The sequence below is a fragment of the Populus trichocarpa genome, chromosome 15 (genome assembly GCF_000002775.5).
Source record: "Populus trichocarpa isolate Nisqually-1 chromosome 15, P.trichocarpa_v4.1, whole genome shotgun sequence".
In the NCBI taxonomy this organism is placed as follows: Eukaryota; Viridiplantae; Streptophyta; class Magnoliopsida; order Malpighiales; family Salicaceae; genus Populus; species Populus trichocarpa.
The window spans coordinates 10,276,618-10,294,964 of NC_037299.2; the positions used below are offsets into that span (position 1 = coordinate 10,276,618).

Genomic DNA, 18,347 nt, shown 5'->3' on the forward strand with positions numbered 1-18,347 from the left:
TCAAGTGCGCAATTAAACCTTGTAGGATCTTACACATCTTAAGAAAGGTAAAAGTTTAGACGGAAGAAACTAGTTCACAAACCTCTTTCTTTGTTTCCAGCTCGGCTAATTTGATATAGATCTCAACCATTTGTTTCATCTACATTAGTAACAAATGCAAAAAAAAAATCCATGAAAAACTTAACAGCACAAAGAACATTATAAAGATTATGAAATGAAGAATTGAAGATCAATGTTGGAAAATACTTGTCTAATAATGGGCCCATGATATGAGGCCAATTCTTCTAGAAGCCTTTTTGCTGCAGTTATTTTATCCACATCCACCACAAATGAGTTTCTACTACGCTGTTTGTCCTTGATACGGTCACCATTTGCCAAAGCTAGAAGCTAGCACCAAAAGAGCGAGAAAAGTATGATATGTAGAATGAACTTCAACCAAGGACATTCGCAGACAACCAGTCTTGCATACATCAGTGCATCAGAAGAGGTATTGCAAAAGAACTTTCATCACATGTTCTGCTATGACATTGAAATGACTTCAAGTTTTCTCCATTTCACTTGGTTGCAGGTTCACAAGCAAGTTAAATTTTTCATGCATTCAATTTTGCACCACAAAGAAAAATCTTCCATGCAGTTTAATTTTGCTAAATTAGGTCAGCTGAAAAATGGATCTTAGATACCTGAAAAATGGTATGGTATGGATGGTCTATAGCCATTTTCTTCACAAGAGAAGCCAAAGCAAACTGATAATTCCAACACAGATGTTAAAACAAAATCACACTTTAGCAAGATACACGAGAGAAAGAAATAAACATGCAAGACAGCCAAGACCTGAAAATTATGAGGTCCCAAACTGTCCTTCGAGCTTCCCATTCTTGAAGCAATTTGATAAACTAATGGTACAAATTTATAGGATTGAGCCTGCAACCAAAGTTGGAGGAACAAAACAAAATCAAGAGTATCAAATACTGGAAGAAATAAAAAAATAGAAGATTTAAAAGTCGCAAATGTTTTATTGGGCACGTATTATGAAAATATTTTATTTAATTCTAAGATAGCAAATAAAATTTAGTGCCCCCATCAATTGTTACCTCATCAATTGTGTCAAGCATGTTATTTATAACATTTTGTCTCAAAGAAAGACTGAACCACAGGGAAACAAGTCGAAACACCTGAAAGCATAATACACGTTTGATGATCACAAGATACTGGATTCCACAAATCATATCAGCATAATATCCATTATTTACTATGTTAAAAATATCTTGCTGATATATAACACATTGCAGAATGAAATATAAGATATTATGTACTTTATTCTACAACCCAATGAAAGCATTTCTATAATTTGTGCAAAAATAAGATTCAATAATGATTCCAGTTCACTCTCTATCCAGTGGTTTTTCCTCTAAAGAACAGAGGACTGAAATAAAAAGTGCATACCACTCTCACATCATATTTGTCACCTATCACCAAGCAACGCTTGTATCCTTCCAGAGCTAGGCTGAGAAAATTGTCCCTGTCATCCTGAGGAGTTGAAGTAAGCAATTAAACAAATAGTAAGGCTACACAAACAGAAAAATAGTCCAAAAAATCTAACTAACACAATAACATTCAATGCAATGATTTTATAATAAATTATACAACACCATTCATCACCGACCACATCAGTTAACAAAAATTTTATGTATTGACTTTTCTTGCTGTAGAAAATTCTCCATAAACAATTTAAGTTGGTTTTGTTATGCATAATAGACAGTACGCTTCAGCCATGCCAATGCCAATCATAAGTGAAATGATTGATTCAACAAAGTAAAACACTAATTACCAAAGTACCTCGCTAAACTCCATGCATGTTCTGACTCTGACAAATCATTCCATGGTATATCTACCGGTTCTTATATTTCAATGTTTAATAACAAGTACACAATGGTTTACAGGAACACTAAATAGAAGCTCTTGTGTCACAACATGTAGTCTCTTCACAATACATGAAATCTGACTCAGATAAGTCATTCAACAGCATATCTAACGACTCAGATTTCAATGGCTAATAGCAAATATAATGGTTCATATGGATTGGAAAATCAGAGCTCTTCAGGATCATAACATGTAGTCTCCTCACATTACATAACAACATAACAAGATAGTCTCATGTTATGCTTCAGTTCCTAAAATGGAGTGTGAGTGGGCGATAGTACCTTCAATTTTTCAGCCTCTTCCTTGTCCATTGCAAGTTGCCTTTGCAATTCAAGTATTTTTACGGAATAGTCATTCTTCTCCCCCTAAAATACCATAAATCAGAGCTTCATTACTAGGCTAAAAAAACTTAAAAGGCACTGAGTCCCACAGTGCACTATCAGCAGCAAAGAAAAAAAACGACTTGTATTAGGTTTTAATAGAAACCTTTGTTGAACTTCTTAGCCGCTTAACGAGTGCTTCCAACTCAGCTGCCTGCAAAATAAGATTCGTATAAAATTGCTGAGGTTGTGAACCCCCCCCCCCCCCCCCCCCTCCTCTCAATTTGGTACCTTGTGTTTCCTTAAACGCATTGCTGCTTGCCATTCACTAGAGGTTAGTCTTTCCTCGCATGACTTAAACAGAGCATCTGCATAGTGTGCAAGATGAAAATGAGCTTGGCTTTGTCTTTCTATGGACTTCTTGTTAGTAGTCTTGTGAGCTTCAGCAACTGAAACTGCAGGTTTTAGATACTTCTCTAAAATAGTTCTTGAGCTGCATATGAAATCAGATGTTGCATGAGAGAAAAATTGGCATTTTCGCTACATAAAGATGATGATGATAAATAATTCTGCCAAGTTAAGGATAAAGAGTTATAACTTGCTAGATCTAGTTTCTGCCAGCCACTTTCCAACCAAGCGATATACATCCGAACCTTCTTGATTTGAGTGACAATTTTGGGATATGTATTTTGCAAGGCTGATAGCCATCTCATGCTGACCTTGGGCACGCAATAGCTTTGCTTCTTCAAGCTGCCATTATTTGAAGTATAATACTAAAGTTATAGTGATTTTCTGTGTATAACATCTTGGAAATACATGTAAGCAAAATTGTTGAATGCGAGGTACATCAATGTATGGAATTTAATGATAAGTAAACCATCTATCAGAACAACTTGTGTAAACTGGAAACAGACATAGGCATAGGATTCAAAGGCTTGTTGACTGAAGGCATGAAATTTAATGAAAGTGCACCAATTGATGGGAAACAACAAGGTTCATAAACAACTTCAAGCATTTCATTTGAGCTTTCTACAAAACAGAAGTATAAATAAATTCCAACAGGATCAATCAGGCATTCAAAATCATCAATGCAAAGCATAATATTCAAGTAACTGAAAATTCTGGATTGAAAAAAAATCCATTATTGTTGAATTAGAAAATCGTTATTTGAGAAGCAATTGAAAATACAGGGCCAATAATATTAAAAAAGAAAAGAAAAGAAGCCTCCATGGTATATAGTATCACATCAGTTAATAATTTAGAAAGAAATGCAGATCAGCAAATATTTTTTACCCTGCCAAGCCAATACAAAGTTGAGTACTGCTCTCCAGTTCCAGCACTAGCGAGCTTAAACTCATGCAGAAATGCAGTGGATTGAGAAAACCTAGAGCCCTGCCAACCATGGAGCAATATATCAGTTGGGGAGTCAACAAGGTATCATGTTATTGAAAACTGCCAATAGTACCTTACGAAGAGTGGATGCAGATTGCAAAAGATGTTCCGTCATACACTCGTTACATCTCAAGATTTGAAGCAGAACTCGCCTGAATGCTATGAATGGTTCCAACAAATTCATATGCAGCTGTGATCGTTCCAAAATAGAGTTCCAGTCCACATTCAACCATGACAACTATATTGACAGACAAAAACATGCCAAGCAACCAGAAATGGTAACCTCAATTACTTTTATGGTTTCCTCACATATGTGACAAATAAGCAGAAAGAAATGTACTATGAAAAAAAACCCTTCATTAAAATCAGAAAATTAGATGAAAACCTGCTCCATGGTAGGGATTACAGGTTCTGAAAACCTTTGTCTTTTCCCTGGATAGAATTCTGCCCTTTCACATTGAGATGTTTCCCAACGGATGTGCCATGCCATGCCAAGATGATAAAGAATCTGTAAAAGGTATCAATTCATGATAATAAAAATCTATAAAATAAAGAAAAGGCAAAGGTAACATGTCTGTTTCCTTCAGGTAAAATTGAGAATTGAGAACACATGAGATTGCAATATTGGTTTTTCACTCCAAGGGGTTTTAAGCTTTACAAAGAACTATAAAGCTGGCTTATAGTTTAGAACTTTCATATCTGGGCCAGAAAATTTATAATATAAAAGTATCCTAGCTTCATGCTGTATTCTAGCCATATGATCATCAATTCACAATATGTAAATGATTATTTAAATTTGTTAATGGGCAATATGTAAATGATTGTAACTTCACTTTTTCTTTCCCTTTTAGGAAGAGAAGAAGGCCTTCTAGATTAATAACCACATGGATTGATTTTTCCCCATGCAAAAAAAAGAAAAAGAAAAGTTAAAATTGGCAAAACCATCGTAGTAACAGTGTACTTGCCTATGAGGACAAAATCTAAAAACTTTCATTCATTAAAAAAATAAGGGAAAATAGTTCCATCTATCCTTGTATTGGAGAGCTTGTCTCCAACATGTCCCTACATGTTTAATTGCATGTATTATGTCATTAAATTATCACAATAGGCTCTTCTATTATGTCATTAAATTATCACAACAGGCTCTTCTATTAGAACATGTCATCCAAATTAATAGAATTTAGCACCTGATTTACAGATGAGTCATTAATACATTTTCTGACACAACTATCCTTAATTTCATGTATAAAAAAAATCAATATTGATATTTATCTTTAAAAATTGCTAATGCTGAATATAATTGGGTTAAATCATGTTTACTAAACACAAAAAAAAGTAATCATGTGTTTATCACTTGTTTTCAAGGTTTCAAGAATGGTAGTTTGAGCCTAAAAATAAATCTGGCTGTTTCTGCAATTCACTTGCACATTTCTGTTAACTTGAATGACATGTTTTCGAACACCTTATTGAAAACATGGTGATAACTTAGGGACATAATTGAAGCTGTTAAAATATAGGGAAAGATTGAGCTATTTTTCATAAAAAATAATAATCAGTCAGCAATGAAAAAAAAAAATTCCATCGAGAAAGAGCCCACATACACTTCATCAATCATCGAGCTTTAGAATAGACAAGCAATAGATACCTGAAGTTTAATTACTGTTGAGTATATGTATTCAGTGCTCTCCTCACTTGCACAAGAGACAGAGCGCACAAGCTCCTGATGTTAATAAAAAACTAATCACATTACTATTGTTATTGTTATTACATGCAGGAATCTGCCAGTAGAATGAATCTGATAAAAAATTACCTGCTTTGAGCCTCTCAGTTTTCTATGAAATTCATCAAAATCTCCCTCTTGAAATGCCCTCAAACAACTGAATATTCCATCCAGTGAAAACAAAATGGAGAACATATTAAAAGAAACCCATGCTCATCTCTTATTATGCCCAAGAAAACCAAATCAATGGCTTCTCAAAGTACCATCACCACATTAAAATTCTACTTGTCCCTCTATCCATAGTCTAAAGTAACAATACAGTTATTATCATAGTGCAAAATAAAATGCTGTTGAAGGTCCAGCTGTCACATTCACGGTATACTCAACTCAATAAACCTCAAGACTCTTGATTGTAATACTAAAAACTTAAGCCTATTGTTTTCTTTTCAAAATCCTGATGATAAGAACCATTTCCAGTGCTATGTTCTTGTATACAATTCAGTTCTTTACTAATAAGTGTTGCTATTAAAACCTAGGGTACTATCAATTAATGTACTCCTCACATTTATAATAAGAATTTAGATGATAAGATTTCTTATAAAGACAAGTTACTCAAAGCAGTCCCTATCATCCATATATATCAGACATCCAGAGTGAAAATAGTAAGAGGGTTGATAAGAGTTACAGTATACAAACAACCAAAAAAAAAACTGTTTCCTAGCAACTTACCCATGCAATTTTTCATTGAAATGATCAGATTTAACATCTGGGCGTGAAGGAGAATTAGCTCCCACAAAATGTAAGGATAAATCCCAGTTTCCGGCGCGCCAAGCAGCCTCATACTGCAAACAGATGCCCAAAAGATTTTGGAAACAATAAGGATATCTAATCAGACACAAGACAAAGAGTTGCACTGTCAATGAAAACAACACAGTTCAGATGATCAGATAGGACACCTGCAATTCATTGAACTCCAAATCATAATGAAACTGGTCCTTTCTATATGTCAATCCCTGGCAATATAAATCCAGCACATGTGTGCAACCAATCTGCTGCAGAGATCTAATCAGACCTTTGTAAGGTTTTCTCTGCCTCATCTCTTCTTCAGATGCAGAAAGTGATAGATGAGTTCCTAGTTGAGTATGCCCTGCTGACAATGTACTCGATCCACCATCCATTTGTAGTAGGGGGTTTGAACGTATTTGCAAGTCATAATATTCAAGCGCCTTACTCCAGTTCCCCTCATGCTCAAAGATAACAGCTTGAGAGGTTAACTTCCGTATAAAATCCAAAAAACACAAGAAAAATTGTGAGGCTACAATTTTAAATACCCTGTGCATATAACAAAACTAATAGCAAAAAACTAAAGCTAAACATGAAATCACTCTCACAGATCTAAAGAGGGATGCATGCAGTGGACTGCCGTCCTTAGTTTCTTTTATGACCACCACTACCAGTCCATTTTAATGTTACCATTCAGCATTAACAATTAGAAACAAGCCAAAAGAGTTAACATTTGATCTATAAAAACCCAGTTGTTAGCTTATCTATTTAAAAATGCATATACTTGCCATAAGAGTACCAAAACATTTCACTAATATAAAAAAGTCAAATAAAAAGGTTATTAAATCAAAGAGCATAAAGGTAGAGGAAAAACAAACATAAGTACAAGCTCGTAGCAGCTATCATGTGAAAAAGTGAAACAGAATTGCACTCCTTTTTTACATTTTGGGCGGGGGAGAGAGGCTGCATTCAGATATTGTAACAATAAAGCCTTCAAGTTAGAGAATTTGATTAACTCTTAGAGCGTGATGTCTACAGTACAATTAGTCACACAGACTATTCAATGGGGAAAAGGATGTATGTAGTGAGCACAATAACTATCAAGTACCTACAAAAAATCACAGACCTTGTGTGATTGGATGATCCCATATAAGCTGTCAGGTTCATTAATATGAGTGACTGCTGACATAAGTATTTCAATGTGATGCGGCAACTGAAAGAAGGGGGAGCAAAAGGAAGAAAAATATGGTTAGAATAATTATTTTCCTCATGAAAACAGAGAATTCAGTGTTGGAAAAACAAACTTAACGCTTTCTTGTTCACAGTTATCTATGATGCCCTACAAATGATACCACAATTGACTAAGAAATGATAAAATTATCTTACTGGTCTGAGGAACATTGTTTATTGATACAACACAAAAACCCACAAAACTTACCACCTCAAGATGAGAGAAATCTGGGCTCCCTAGCATAAGGCCATTGAAATGCTCTTCACACCAATGCTCCACATACATCATTGCGGTGAAGTATGAGCCACAAATCTATAATGGAGATGCATCCATGTGAAAAAAGAAAAGGTAAATAAATTGTCATGTACATACTAAAGAATGCATTCTCAACTAAATAAGTAAATAAGGAATTTGATCTGGGCTTGAAAACTCAATAAAATACATAACAAACAGTCAGATTTTGTCACTCACAACTGCTGATTTGGCAACAGCAAGATAATCAATTGTCAGCCAATAAACCTGCCAAATATGGGGATAGTCAATTAAAAGGGAAAAAATAAAGCCAGCAAGAAAGTAAGATATATCTGATGCTAAATTTAAGAAAGCCTGAAACCCAACTATTTAGAGTCAGCAGTTGATATCTTTTTTCCACATGGAAATCAATTTCCATCCTTTTTAATCCCTTTGGGTATCGACAATTTACTAACAATAAAGATGAGGCACCACCAATGCACTAATAAGGTATAAAATAGAGCATCAAAATTTCTTTCAAACACGTGGGTGTGTTGTCTGTAGGGGAGAAAGAAAGAGAGATTATAATTCAAAGTTACATGTTAGATGTTAGAACTACAGAATGCAAATATCAAGATGAATAAATGAATACAGGTAAATCATGAAATGTAGCTTTGACCACCACACAATTTTCTCAACCTCAAACAGACTACTAATTTTGTATAAACAGAACTGCACTGTACATAACAAATCTCCTATTTCCAATCTTTCGTCTCCTACCAGTGAATAATTTTGCATCAACTAATCCCACAGAGGGGAAACCTTTCACCACAAAAACATTACTTTTGGACCCTCACATTTCTCTGACAACCCTAGCTGCAGTCCAACCATTAAATCATTTTCATTCACACACATAAACTGAGTGGAAATCATTTACCACAAAAAAACATTATTGTTGGACCATCAATTTCTCTTTGATACCCCTAGCTGGGACACACTCACATGCACACACATGCATATTTAAAAAAACCATTTAAAATTCCACTTCATTAAAAAATCTTAGGCCAGTACTTTCTCTACTTCCTCATCAGTGAAATTGATTTGTATTAACTTCATGCTATCATTACTTATACATATAATATCCTTGTTTGCGCACACGGATATTTATCACTATTCCTGCAAAGGTAATCTCATGAAAGGTTAAAAAGAGTTATTTACATATTTTATCTCCAAGTCCTCATTTCCAACAAGTTTTAGCCTTACAGGATCAGCTCTGGAACTCAAGCAAAAGGATCAAATTTTCCACAAGCTTGAAAGTAATCAAATTAGGAAACATTTTGTGGCCCTTTATATACAAAATTTGGACAATACCTGTGCTTACGAACATGGCATATTTGTGCCTGGATGCACAGGTTCCCTCATACGGTAAAACAAAATTCTTAACAAATGCTTCAAAAGAACATATGTGACATAAAATTGCAGCAGCTAGTTTATGAGCATGTCTGAAAAATAAAAAAACAATACCTTGTCCCAGGAAGATGTTGTCATTACCATTGAACTTGATGCAGCTACTGAATCTCTAGCCTTTACAGCAGTGGAACGGGATATTGAGTCATAGTTAGAAGGCTTAGCATTCTACAAAAACCATTGAAAAAAATAAAAAAAATTCAACAAGTTCAGCACATAATGGTAATTACAGCCATTGGTCATCACTTTTCATAAGATGTAAATTCTTTTAGGTAGAAGGAAATCCTATATTCTACTGACAGCTTTTTAGGCAATGCTATATGGGATCGGGTCCTCAATACAGGTGCATATCCAAAAATATTAAGATTTCCCTGCCCCTAACTAATGGCTAGGTAGAATAAGCAAATGATAACAGTTGCTGCACGCTTAGCAATCAATGCTTCAATTTTTTTATCTCTTAATTATTCTGCACAGCCTTATCCTCACCATATGACATCAGCTGTATCCACCTTACAATCTAAATAAGGCATGTAAATTAAAAATAAAGACCATTTACTTTATTTTTCTTTAAACTTAAACCATGATGATCAATGCAAGGGAAAGAGAACAAATTTCTTACCAATATGCCAACGCTTCTCAATAAAAGACCCACTAAATGTATAGTTAGAGAGTTACTTTTTTCTCCCCTTTTCACCAATCTTAACAATTACTGATCCCCATTCAATTTGGAAAAACCAGAGGAGACACCAGGAGTACAGTAATCTGCTGTAGCAATAGTAAAGGAAATATCTCGCTTCGTGCAAAATGGTGCAGAAATAATTGTGAACCAAAAGAGAAGGAGAGAGAAAAGAGAGCACGTGAAACTGAAGAAATCAAATTTCATATTTAAAATGCATCATATAGATGTGATCCTTTATGCACTTGCCTTAGTACTTTCTCGCTTTGATTGTCGTAAAGAAGATTTTTCCATGACATGACATAACCGAAGTTCATTTAGGGCATTCAAGAAGACTTGAACTGATTTAATCAACTCATTAGACTCTGTTAGTATATGTTCCTGCGCCTGCATGTAAATAAAAAAAATCAGGTGCAACCATGCAAAATACACTGCAGTGGATAATGAGTAGCATTCCAAACTTCACAAGTAATAGCATAAACACAGTAACTTGTCAAAACATTCACACCCAAGTCACATCGAACTAATACTAATTTTACTGTTTCCTAACCTATTGACTTATGTAATTCGAGATAAGAATACCAATAACATGACGCTACAGTAAGACAATAAATAAAAACATAAAAATGTACTTTCATATCTTTAAAAATATATATATTGTGTGTGTGTGTGTGTAAAATTCTACTAGACATAAAATATATAAACTAAAATGGAATATAACAAAACAGAAAAGGATTCATCTCACTGATATGTGAAGGTTAGACAATGCAATAACAAAGCTCTATTAGCCAACTACCTGAGAACTGCTACACATTCATTTTAACCAGATTGAATCTAAAGCCACACATCTAGGTAAATTCTATTTTCACTTGTGTATTGCTTTCATATTGCCATAGCTGTTGTCCTTATGGTGCCAACTGAATCAAGTTTCTCTTTTTCTAGCATCCATAAAATGCTATCGTTACTGCTATGACTAAAAAGAAGAGAGCTTAGAATCATAAAGCATTAGAGCAAGGAGTCAGGTCTCCTTATAATGTTTTCTCCTTGTATCTTATTGAAACACCAGAAATACACGACACTTTTATCATACTCACGAGAATTGATTCCAGGTCTCTGGATAATGTTACTACCATGTATCTTATCACAACACTAGGAATGAGACAACAAATATCTATTACATAAATTAATTCTTTCAGAATCTCTGTTGATGACTAAACTCCAGCGTACCTGTCCCAAATCAGCTAGATTTAGCCACATAAATCCTTTTCCTCCATTAGTTTTTTTTTTACACCAAACTCTTCATGAAAACAAAGTGGTTATGACAGTAAAGCATTTTTCATTGCTCCAGCCCAAGTCATTCATTGGTCTACCTCTCATTCTCATTAATCCCACTCCAATCATTCAACTCATCAGCATGAGTGCTCTCTTTTCGATAAATGAAGGCCATAAATCGAGCATGATTTCACTCCTCATTAAAGGTGGAGCTCTGTTGTGTCTTGATGTGGTGGCATGTATTGTTTGGCTCCCTATTTCAAGGTGTAGTTCTCTGCATAGCACTTTAACTTGTCTTGACAAGAGATGATATTCTGCTATGTTTTAGATTATTGATAGGCTACAGCATTTTATTCTTAACATGTCTCTTTGTTCACGCAGGCAATCTATACTTTTACTCAATTCATTAATAAATAATGTCTCTGATTAACTGAAAAGAAAAAAAAAAATAGTCACCAGTACGTTAATATATCCATGTCAGCCATAGCCAGTCCAACAGCACTCTTTGGAAAACTAATTAACCTGAAAGTTTCGGCTAACATTTAAGAGCACAGCAGTATTTATATCAGACCCATCCCTTAATGTGCAAGTCCATTTGCATTTTGCATGTGGACCTCAATAGCAAGCCTGTCAATTTTGTGCAACAATCAATGTTAGTTACATGGATTTTCAGGATCTGATGTTTTGAGTACCTGACAATTTGTTCATGATAGCTTGAAGCTGTATTAGGAAACATCAACCATCCAATTTAAAAGCTTAACCCAATAGGAAGAGCTTAAGAAAACACTTATAACTAACACTTAGCTTATCCTGAACTGGTACTCATTCAATTCTTATGATATCTTTTAGGGAACCATCAACCATCCAATCAAAAAGCTTAATCCGATGGGAAGAGCTTAAGAAAATACATATAGCTAACACTTAGCTTATCCTGAACTGGTACTCTCATTCAATTCTTATCAAATCTTTTGTGTTAGCACAGATATCTTAACAATCGCAGCTGCACTCATTTAAGGGCATGCTGCTCTCTTAAGCCATAAGCCATACACCAAATTAACAGGGACAGTCATCAAACCAGTCCTAGAAATTTATCAAGTTTTCTGGTTGAGTCTTCAACTTTAATTTCTTCTATTTAACTCTTTACATTTAAAATTATCAGTTCAGTTCAACTACAAGCACCTCTTAGAGAATTGATGATGTGGCTGCTATATGTACAAGAATAAATCAGAAAAATCAGATTACAGAAATCATTTGAGGCTACAGAGGAGTTGGCTTCGGAAAAAGGAAAAAGATTCGTAATCTTTTTTCCCTTTTTATTTTCTTTGCTGCAAGAAAAGTTATGGGAAATTGATGCTAAAAAGAAAGAGAAAGACCAACCTAGTGGGCAACATGGCTCTTCTTCTACATCATCTAATGTACCATTATTATCCATTTTCTCCGCGCTCAGAATGTGTGCATATAGGGTTGCATCATTAATTCTCTAACAGAAGTTTGCAAGTGAAATTCAACTAGTACTTTTTCAAGTGTTGAAAGGAAAATATAGAAAAAATTAAAATTGATGTACTCAATGAGAAAAGCCAAAAGAGTTCAAAGACCGATTTCATGCTCATTGGAATCTAAAAGAGGACCTCAAACCCTCTGAATATCAATCAAGGATAAAACTTTCCCTCTGTCTCCCTTTCGCTACAACCCTCCCCGTGATGCTTTAACCTCAATAAAACAAGAAACAGTGTCCATCAGAACTAACTCAATGTGAAGTGACTCTTCAAAATTATAACATTACTTTCCTAGAAAATGCACCACGCGACGGAAAATAACAGCGTGTCACCATTAAAGTTTTACCGCCTTTCATCCTTCCAAATCTAACAATGGATCAACCAATAAATCGTACTATAATTCTATGGGGATTATCTTCTTCCAAGTCCCCTCTTTTTATATGTAGAGATTAGGAACTGAAAATGGTCACCAGAAAGAACCTATAGTACATCCAGTTAACAACACCCCCTCCAGTAACACTAATATTTCGATGCATCTTCTGTTTTATTCATCTTGCCAACCCTTCAAAACACTAGATTTTTGTTTACCACGGCTTTTAGTCTATCAGAACTATGCCTCATTGAAAATAATAAATAAATAAAATGAAGAAAGATTTAACATGCAAATTAAACCAAATAAAGAGCCATGAATCATTTAAATACTCAATTATTTAGACATTAAGCAACAAAGCAGAAATTGAAAATCTGTAAAATGAAAAAATCCAGCTTGACAGCAAAATGAAAATTTGCAGAGAATAAAAAAAAATTACCTGCAAAGAGATTACTTTATGAAGATCAACATCAATATCCTTCTGAAAAGCTAGATCTTTGATAACACTTGGAAACAAAAGCTCAGCAACTTCAGCTTTCAATAACACGATATCTTGGCATAATCTAAAAGCAGCATAATAAGCAAAACAGTTACTTTAACAGGCAAGAATAACCATAAGACACAATATAAGCACCTAGATCTATAGATACTTGAAACAAGTTACTAAACTTATGAAAAATACCTTAGAATAACATCATTGCAGTAGCTAATCAATGAATACACAAGTGGACAAATCCACATTTGGAAGGTCTTATTACATGTCTCCCATATTATAGACTCCTCAAGTGAAATTGCTTCAGCTGAAAATGACAGGAAAAAAGAAACCATCAGATATTTTGCATGCAAATTATACAACAAAAGTCAGACTCTAACAGAAAGTAGTGTGTTTATTGTTTAGTAATCTATTAAAACAATATGAAAATGAAATACATGTCCATATGCGTGATTAAACACATACACGAGCATTAACCTCGTTGCAGCTTAGTCTTAGAATGTAAATCATATATACTGCAAGAAACAGAATCTCTACTCTAAAAAAAAAGAGAGATTGACTCTATAAATCAATCAAATAAGCTCCTGCAGAACTGGGTTCTCACAGGGCAGTGAGTGGCGTGAAGCAGAAATCTCTTCTTAAACCCATTACTTTGAAATTTTCAGTGAATGCAACTTTCACTCAAATTCATAACAACTCAGAGAACAACTTATCTCTACATAAACTCACTATAATTCTTGAGTTGCAGACCCTTCCATCATAGTCATCCTGATTCCCATGGATAAAACAACTCGTATTCAATAATCAATTGATATACTACAAGATGTGACCTACATGTGGGGTCTGAATGGATCATAATATAAATAAATAATAAAACAATGGAAATGGAAATGGAAATCAGATAATGACATGCTATTGAAAAAAAAAATTAATCAGCAGTCAAAACAACCTAAACTCCACTTATCAGAAAGCAACTATAATAATTATGATGGTAGGGCTGATATCAAAAACTCAAAAACTTTTGATACATAGAAGTACTTATGATGAGAAACCTAAAACAATTTGGTATTGAAAGCAATACCAAAATCTTTTAAGGAAAAAAGTTAGTAACACTTTACCTCTATACCTCTTTCCAATATCCAGCACTAACTTCTCCACCAGCTCAATATTTACACCCTTTGAGTGAATCTACAAGACAAGAATTACATGATGATTCCTTCATTAAGTCGACCTTTGTCCATAAATCAGGATAAAGCAAATGATATCACAACCAAGGACAATAAGCATACAAGCACAACTGCCACCAATAATGGTCTAGCTCTATCAGAGTTGAATTACAGCTTCAAAATGGATGGTGAAAAAGGTGAAGATATCAGCTATTGATGTTCTGTAAGATCACCATATCTTTTGTTTTCTCATCACTTTTTACATTTAAACCTATCTGAAAGCAATTCCAAACCTAGACATGCATGCCACTTACATTGGTATTCTCACATTACTTTAAAATTTTAATCTCAAAACAATACTTAAACCATCTTTAAGATAATAAGTTAAACATCAGCAACAATGCATGTGGTACTGGGATAGCAGCACCAGACCAGAGTAAAATCCATGCCTACTATGCCAAAATGAAAACATTTTTCCCATATTGTCAGTAAATAATGTCAAGGACCTTATCAGTAAAACAACTATTATAATAAACAAACTGTCAACCAGAATATGTGTACCTCAATAAGAGACCTTTCATAAGAACCAAATGACAACAGAGCTCTTTGACCTCTTTCAGTTGAGAGTATTCCCTGTTCAAGGGGAAAATGTATGAGAATGTTCTTCATTTCCTTTAGTAGAATACATACCTAAGGGTACAGAGCTTTACGGCATTTATAATAAATATCATCTGAAACTTCCATATAAAACATGAAATTAAAAGAAACAGAAACAAAGTTGAAAAAAGAATGTTCACCAAGGGCATAACTGATTTAAGGAAGAGAAAGGGATTAAATATCCTCAGACACAAAGTTGAATTATTATGGATCTGTTTGGCCTTGTTGTCCTTGCAAGTTAAACAGGTGTTGCTATAGGCACAAGCACTAAAAATGAAAACTGAATTAATAAAAGTTGATGGATGTTTAGTTATTTATGTGCTACTGAGTTTGAAAGCAAGCAACGAGTGTTTGGTTAAACTTATATTAAAAGTGGTGTAGGGAATCAAATGACAAATACGAACACAAAACATGTAAGATTAACTAAAACAAAATTAAAAGGAAAAAAAAAGTACTATTTATGTGCTTCAGCTTGTTTTTGGTGAAACAAAGACTTGTGTACATATAATAATAAAACCGTACTTATTTGGAAGGTTGAAGGATAGTTTTGTCAAATAAAAATAAAAATTAATGGCTAATTGTGGAAGCATATTCCACTTTTGAAAGAAGCAGGTGATCTTATGCTTTTACGAACTGAAGATTTTAAGGGGCTACCGTAATTAATTTTACCAAACATTTACGTTCAGATGAAAAATAAAGCACAGTTGTTTTGATGTGAATTTGAGCAAAAGGCCAAACAGACTCTACATCAATGACTTTATAATAATAGAAACAAGAATGATTACATAAAGTTGAATGGTTACATAAAATAACTTTTTAAAAATTGAAAAGGGGAATAACAAAGCAAGATTTTTTTTTTTAACTCAGCTCAGGTGTGCTTCAATTACAAACTAGTTAAGATGTCTATACAAACAATTTTCTTCATTTTTTTTTTCTTAATTTTAAAAGAAAAAAGAATATTCAGAAGACAGGTTCTGGTAAAACAAATTTAAGACTTAAATGCAAGTAATAGCATGATTTACGATAATCTCAATTAAGTTACCCAACCTTTACACTGTACATAACATACCAGTGTTTGAACTACTTATCAAAAAAACATGCCAGAATCAAACGAATACCAATCCACACAAACACATCAATTGTTGCATCCACCAAGCCAAGCAAAAAATAGCATAAAGGGAAAAGCACTATTTGACAAATCTTTCACGTATTGACATTTAATGCACTTTTAGTTTTTAAGGTTTTATATAAACAGTTTTTACCAGTGCTCTAAGCATATTTCAATGCTTTTGTTGGTACATTTTTTCCAGCTTTAGGCAACCAACACCGATCCCAAATAAAAATTTCAACCATGACATTGCACAAAATTGTAATAGACATTGCAATAAATTAGCTAATTGGCACTTCCAAACTTATTGAATGCAACATTGATCAGAGATCTCAGATGTTCAGGAGGAGCAATCAATCAAACACAGAAATAACTTGAGTCAGATAAAAACAATCAGTAGATAAAACCATCTAAATCTCCCCACGCTTACCCGAAGAGATTGTGAGGTCAAATCAACAATTCTAACAGAATCATCCATCAGATACTTCATCAGAAGTTTCAAGAGCGCAATCAGTAGTTCTTCAGATACACCAATATCCATGTTAAAATTCACTTCACAAGGGTTGGTGATCTTCAATTGTTGACAAACTTTCATTTGACCATAGTCTACAGGTAGATGGAAAACAACAGAATGTGGGTCCCCAATGCCAACCTGAAGTCACAATCAATAGAATAAAAAACCTTAGCTTCTTGTTCTCAGCAAGCAAACAAAATGTATAAAGTTCAAAGGCCTGAACATGTATAAATTGATACCTTGGACACAAAATCAGACACCAATGGTCTGATACTACTTGCATCATCGGAACCACTCATACGAACAAGTGTCCAGATTGATTGGACAATTTCAGGGTCACAGTGCCAATACACATCCTCCATAACATCTTTCGCATTCCTTCCCCTCTGAAAACTTTCCCCCATAAGTAATTTCTTGTGCAGTGCTTGAACACTGCAAGAATATTTAGCATCTCAGTCACAATTAAAAGGCGCAAATTTCAAATTGCATGGCTAGATATTACCATATAAACCAAATAGTTTCCTTAGACATGATGAAAAGTCAGTAAGAATAAATATTAGGCGAAAGATTACACAAAGGAGAATAAGGTGAAATCAATTTAAAAATAATTGATTTAATTTACAGATTTCAATACAGAGTGATTGTAAATACCACCAAAAGTACTCTATGACCATATATTGGAACCAATAATAAGATCAGAAAGGCCAATCACCTGCATAAAAGTAATCTTGGTGGAAGGTAGAAAGATCTCTTGACGAACTGAAAATAAGCAATACAAAATGTACGAAAAAAGATGAGTCAGAGTGAATAGATGCCACAATAACAAATACCTATCAGGTTAACCATTAAGTTTAACTGCTGACCTCCAATAGGTGGGCCCTCGGAGAGTAAGCTTCGCATAATTGGTGATGAAACTCGCGTATCTCATCAAAGATATCTATTTTAGGGAAGGGCTCCAGCTCCTGCAGAAGTAATAGCATGACTTAAAAGGCTAACTTTCTACTGCTTCACATGACATAAATTTTACAAGATGAGATCATATAAGCCAATATCATTAGCACCAATATCAATTTACACCACAGATGAAAGTCAAAACTTACTCTAACATAATCATGAAGAGATGGATCAGAGCCCACAGTTAGCTGGCGGAGCAAAGATATGATTTCATATGCTCTAGTGCCAATTTCCCCAGAAGTTTCAGAGGGAATGCAACATGCTACCAACTTCGAGACTAAAAACTACACAACCCACAAAAAATGAACAAAGAACATTGGGAATGCTTTGGTTAAAGATAATTCTAGGTCTTAGAATATGAGGTACCTGAAGCTGCTCACCAAGCACATTGGCAATGTCTTTGGATGGGTTGTCTTTTAATGTGTTGAGCAAAGCAGAAATAACACGGCAGCATTGATCTTGTAAAGCATCACAACCAATGAATTGTCCAATCAAATTGATAAGATACCTGTTACTCAAAAGAAAAAAGAGTTAAAATGACTCTAAGATAAAAGACATTTGTTAAAATTACAAATTG

General features: G+C 34.2%; 1 protein-coding gene across 2 annotated transcripts in view; it reads right to left on the minus strand.

The window, feature by feature from the left end:
* Positions 1 to 18,347, minus strand: part of LOC7454490 (serine/threonine-protein kinase ATM) — a 52,007-nt gene that overhangs the window by 9,035 nt on the left and 24,625 nt on the right. For both annotated transcript variants that reach the window (XM_024586261.2, XM_024586260.2), the window contains exons 35-66: positions 18,137 to 18,278; positions 17,917 to 18,054; positions 17,680 to 17,778; positions 17,529 to 17,575; positions 17,056 to 17,248; positions 16,733 to 16,954; positions 15,099 to 15,170; positions 14,490 to 14,559; positions 13,561 to 13,678; positions 13,318 to 13,441; positions 9,990 to 10,127; positions 9,122 to 9,232; positions 7,838 to 7,885; positions 7,574 to 7,678; positions 7,262 to 7,348; positions 6,309 to 6,626; positions 6,082 to 6,194; positions 5,443 to 5,509; positions 5,278 to 5,352; positions 4,018 to 4,140; positions 3,706 to 3,870; positions 3,534 to 3,632; positions 2,839 to 2,990; positions 2,532 to 2,733; positions 2,407 to 2,454; positions 2,202 to 2,285; positions 1,444 to 1,527; positions 1,092 to 1,172; positions 832 to 921; positions 681 to 743; positions 247 to 387; positions 83 to 139 (exon numbers count right to left, since the gene is read on the minus strand). In XM_024586261.2, coding sequence (XP_024442029.1) covers positions 83 to 139; positions 247 to 387; positions 681 to 743; positions 832 to 921; positions 1,092 to 1,172; positions 1,444 to 1,527; positions 2,202 to 2,285; positions 2,407 to 2,454; positions 2,532 to 2,733; positions 2,839 to 2,990; positions 3,534 to 3,632; positions 3,706 to 3,870; positions 4,018 to 4,140; positions 5,278 to 5,352; positions 5,443 to 5,509; positions 6,082 to 6,194; positions 6,309 to 6,626; positions 7,262 to 7,348; positions 7,574 to 7,678; positions 7,838 to 7,885; positions 9,122 to 9,232; positions 9,990 to 10,127; positions 13,318 to 13,441; positions 13,561 to 13,678; positions 14,490 to 14,559; positions 15,099 to 15,170; positions 16,733 to 16,954; positions 17,056 to 17,248; positions 17,529 to 17,575; positions 17,680 to 17,778; positions 17,917 to 18,054; positions 18,137 to 18,278 — 3,676 coding nt within the window. The remainder of the gene's footprint in view (positions 1 to 82; positions 140 to 246; positions 388 to 680; positions 744 to 831; positions 922 to 1,091; positions 1,173 to 1,443; positions 1,528 to 2,201; positions 2,286 to 2,406; positions 2,455 to 2,531; positions 2,734 to 2,838; positions 2,991 to 3,533; positions 3,633 to 3,705; positions 3,871 to 4,017; positions 4,141 to 5,277; positions 5,353 to 5,442; positions 5,510 to 6,081; positions 6,195 to 6,308; positions 6,627 to 7,261; positions 7,349 to 7,573; positions 7,679 to 7,837; positions 7,886 to 9,121; positions 9,233 to 9,989; positions 10,128 to 13,317; positions 13,442 to 13,560; positions 13,679 to 14,489; positions 14,560 to 15,098; positions 15,171 to 16,732; positions 16,955 to 17,055; positions 17,249 to 17,528; positions 17,576 to 17,679; positions 17,779 to 17,916; positions 18,055 to 18,136; positions 18,279 to 18,347) is intronic.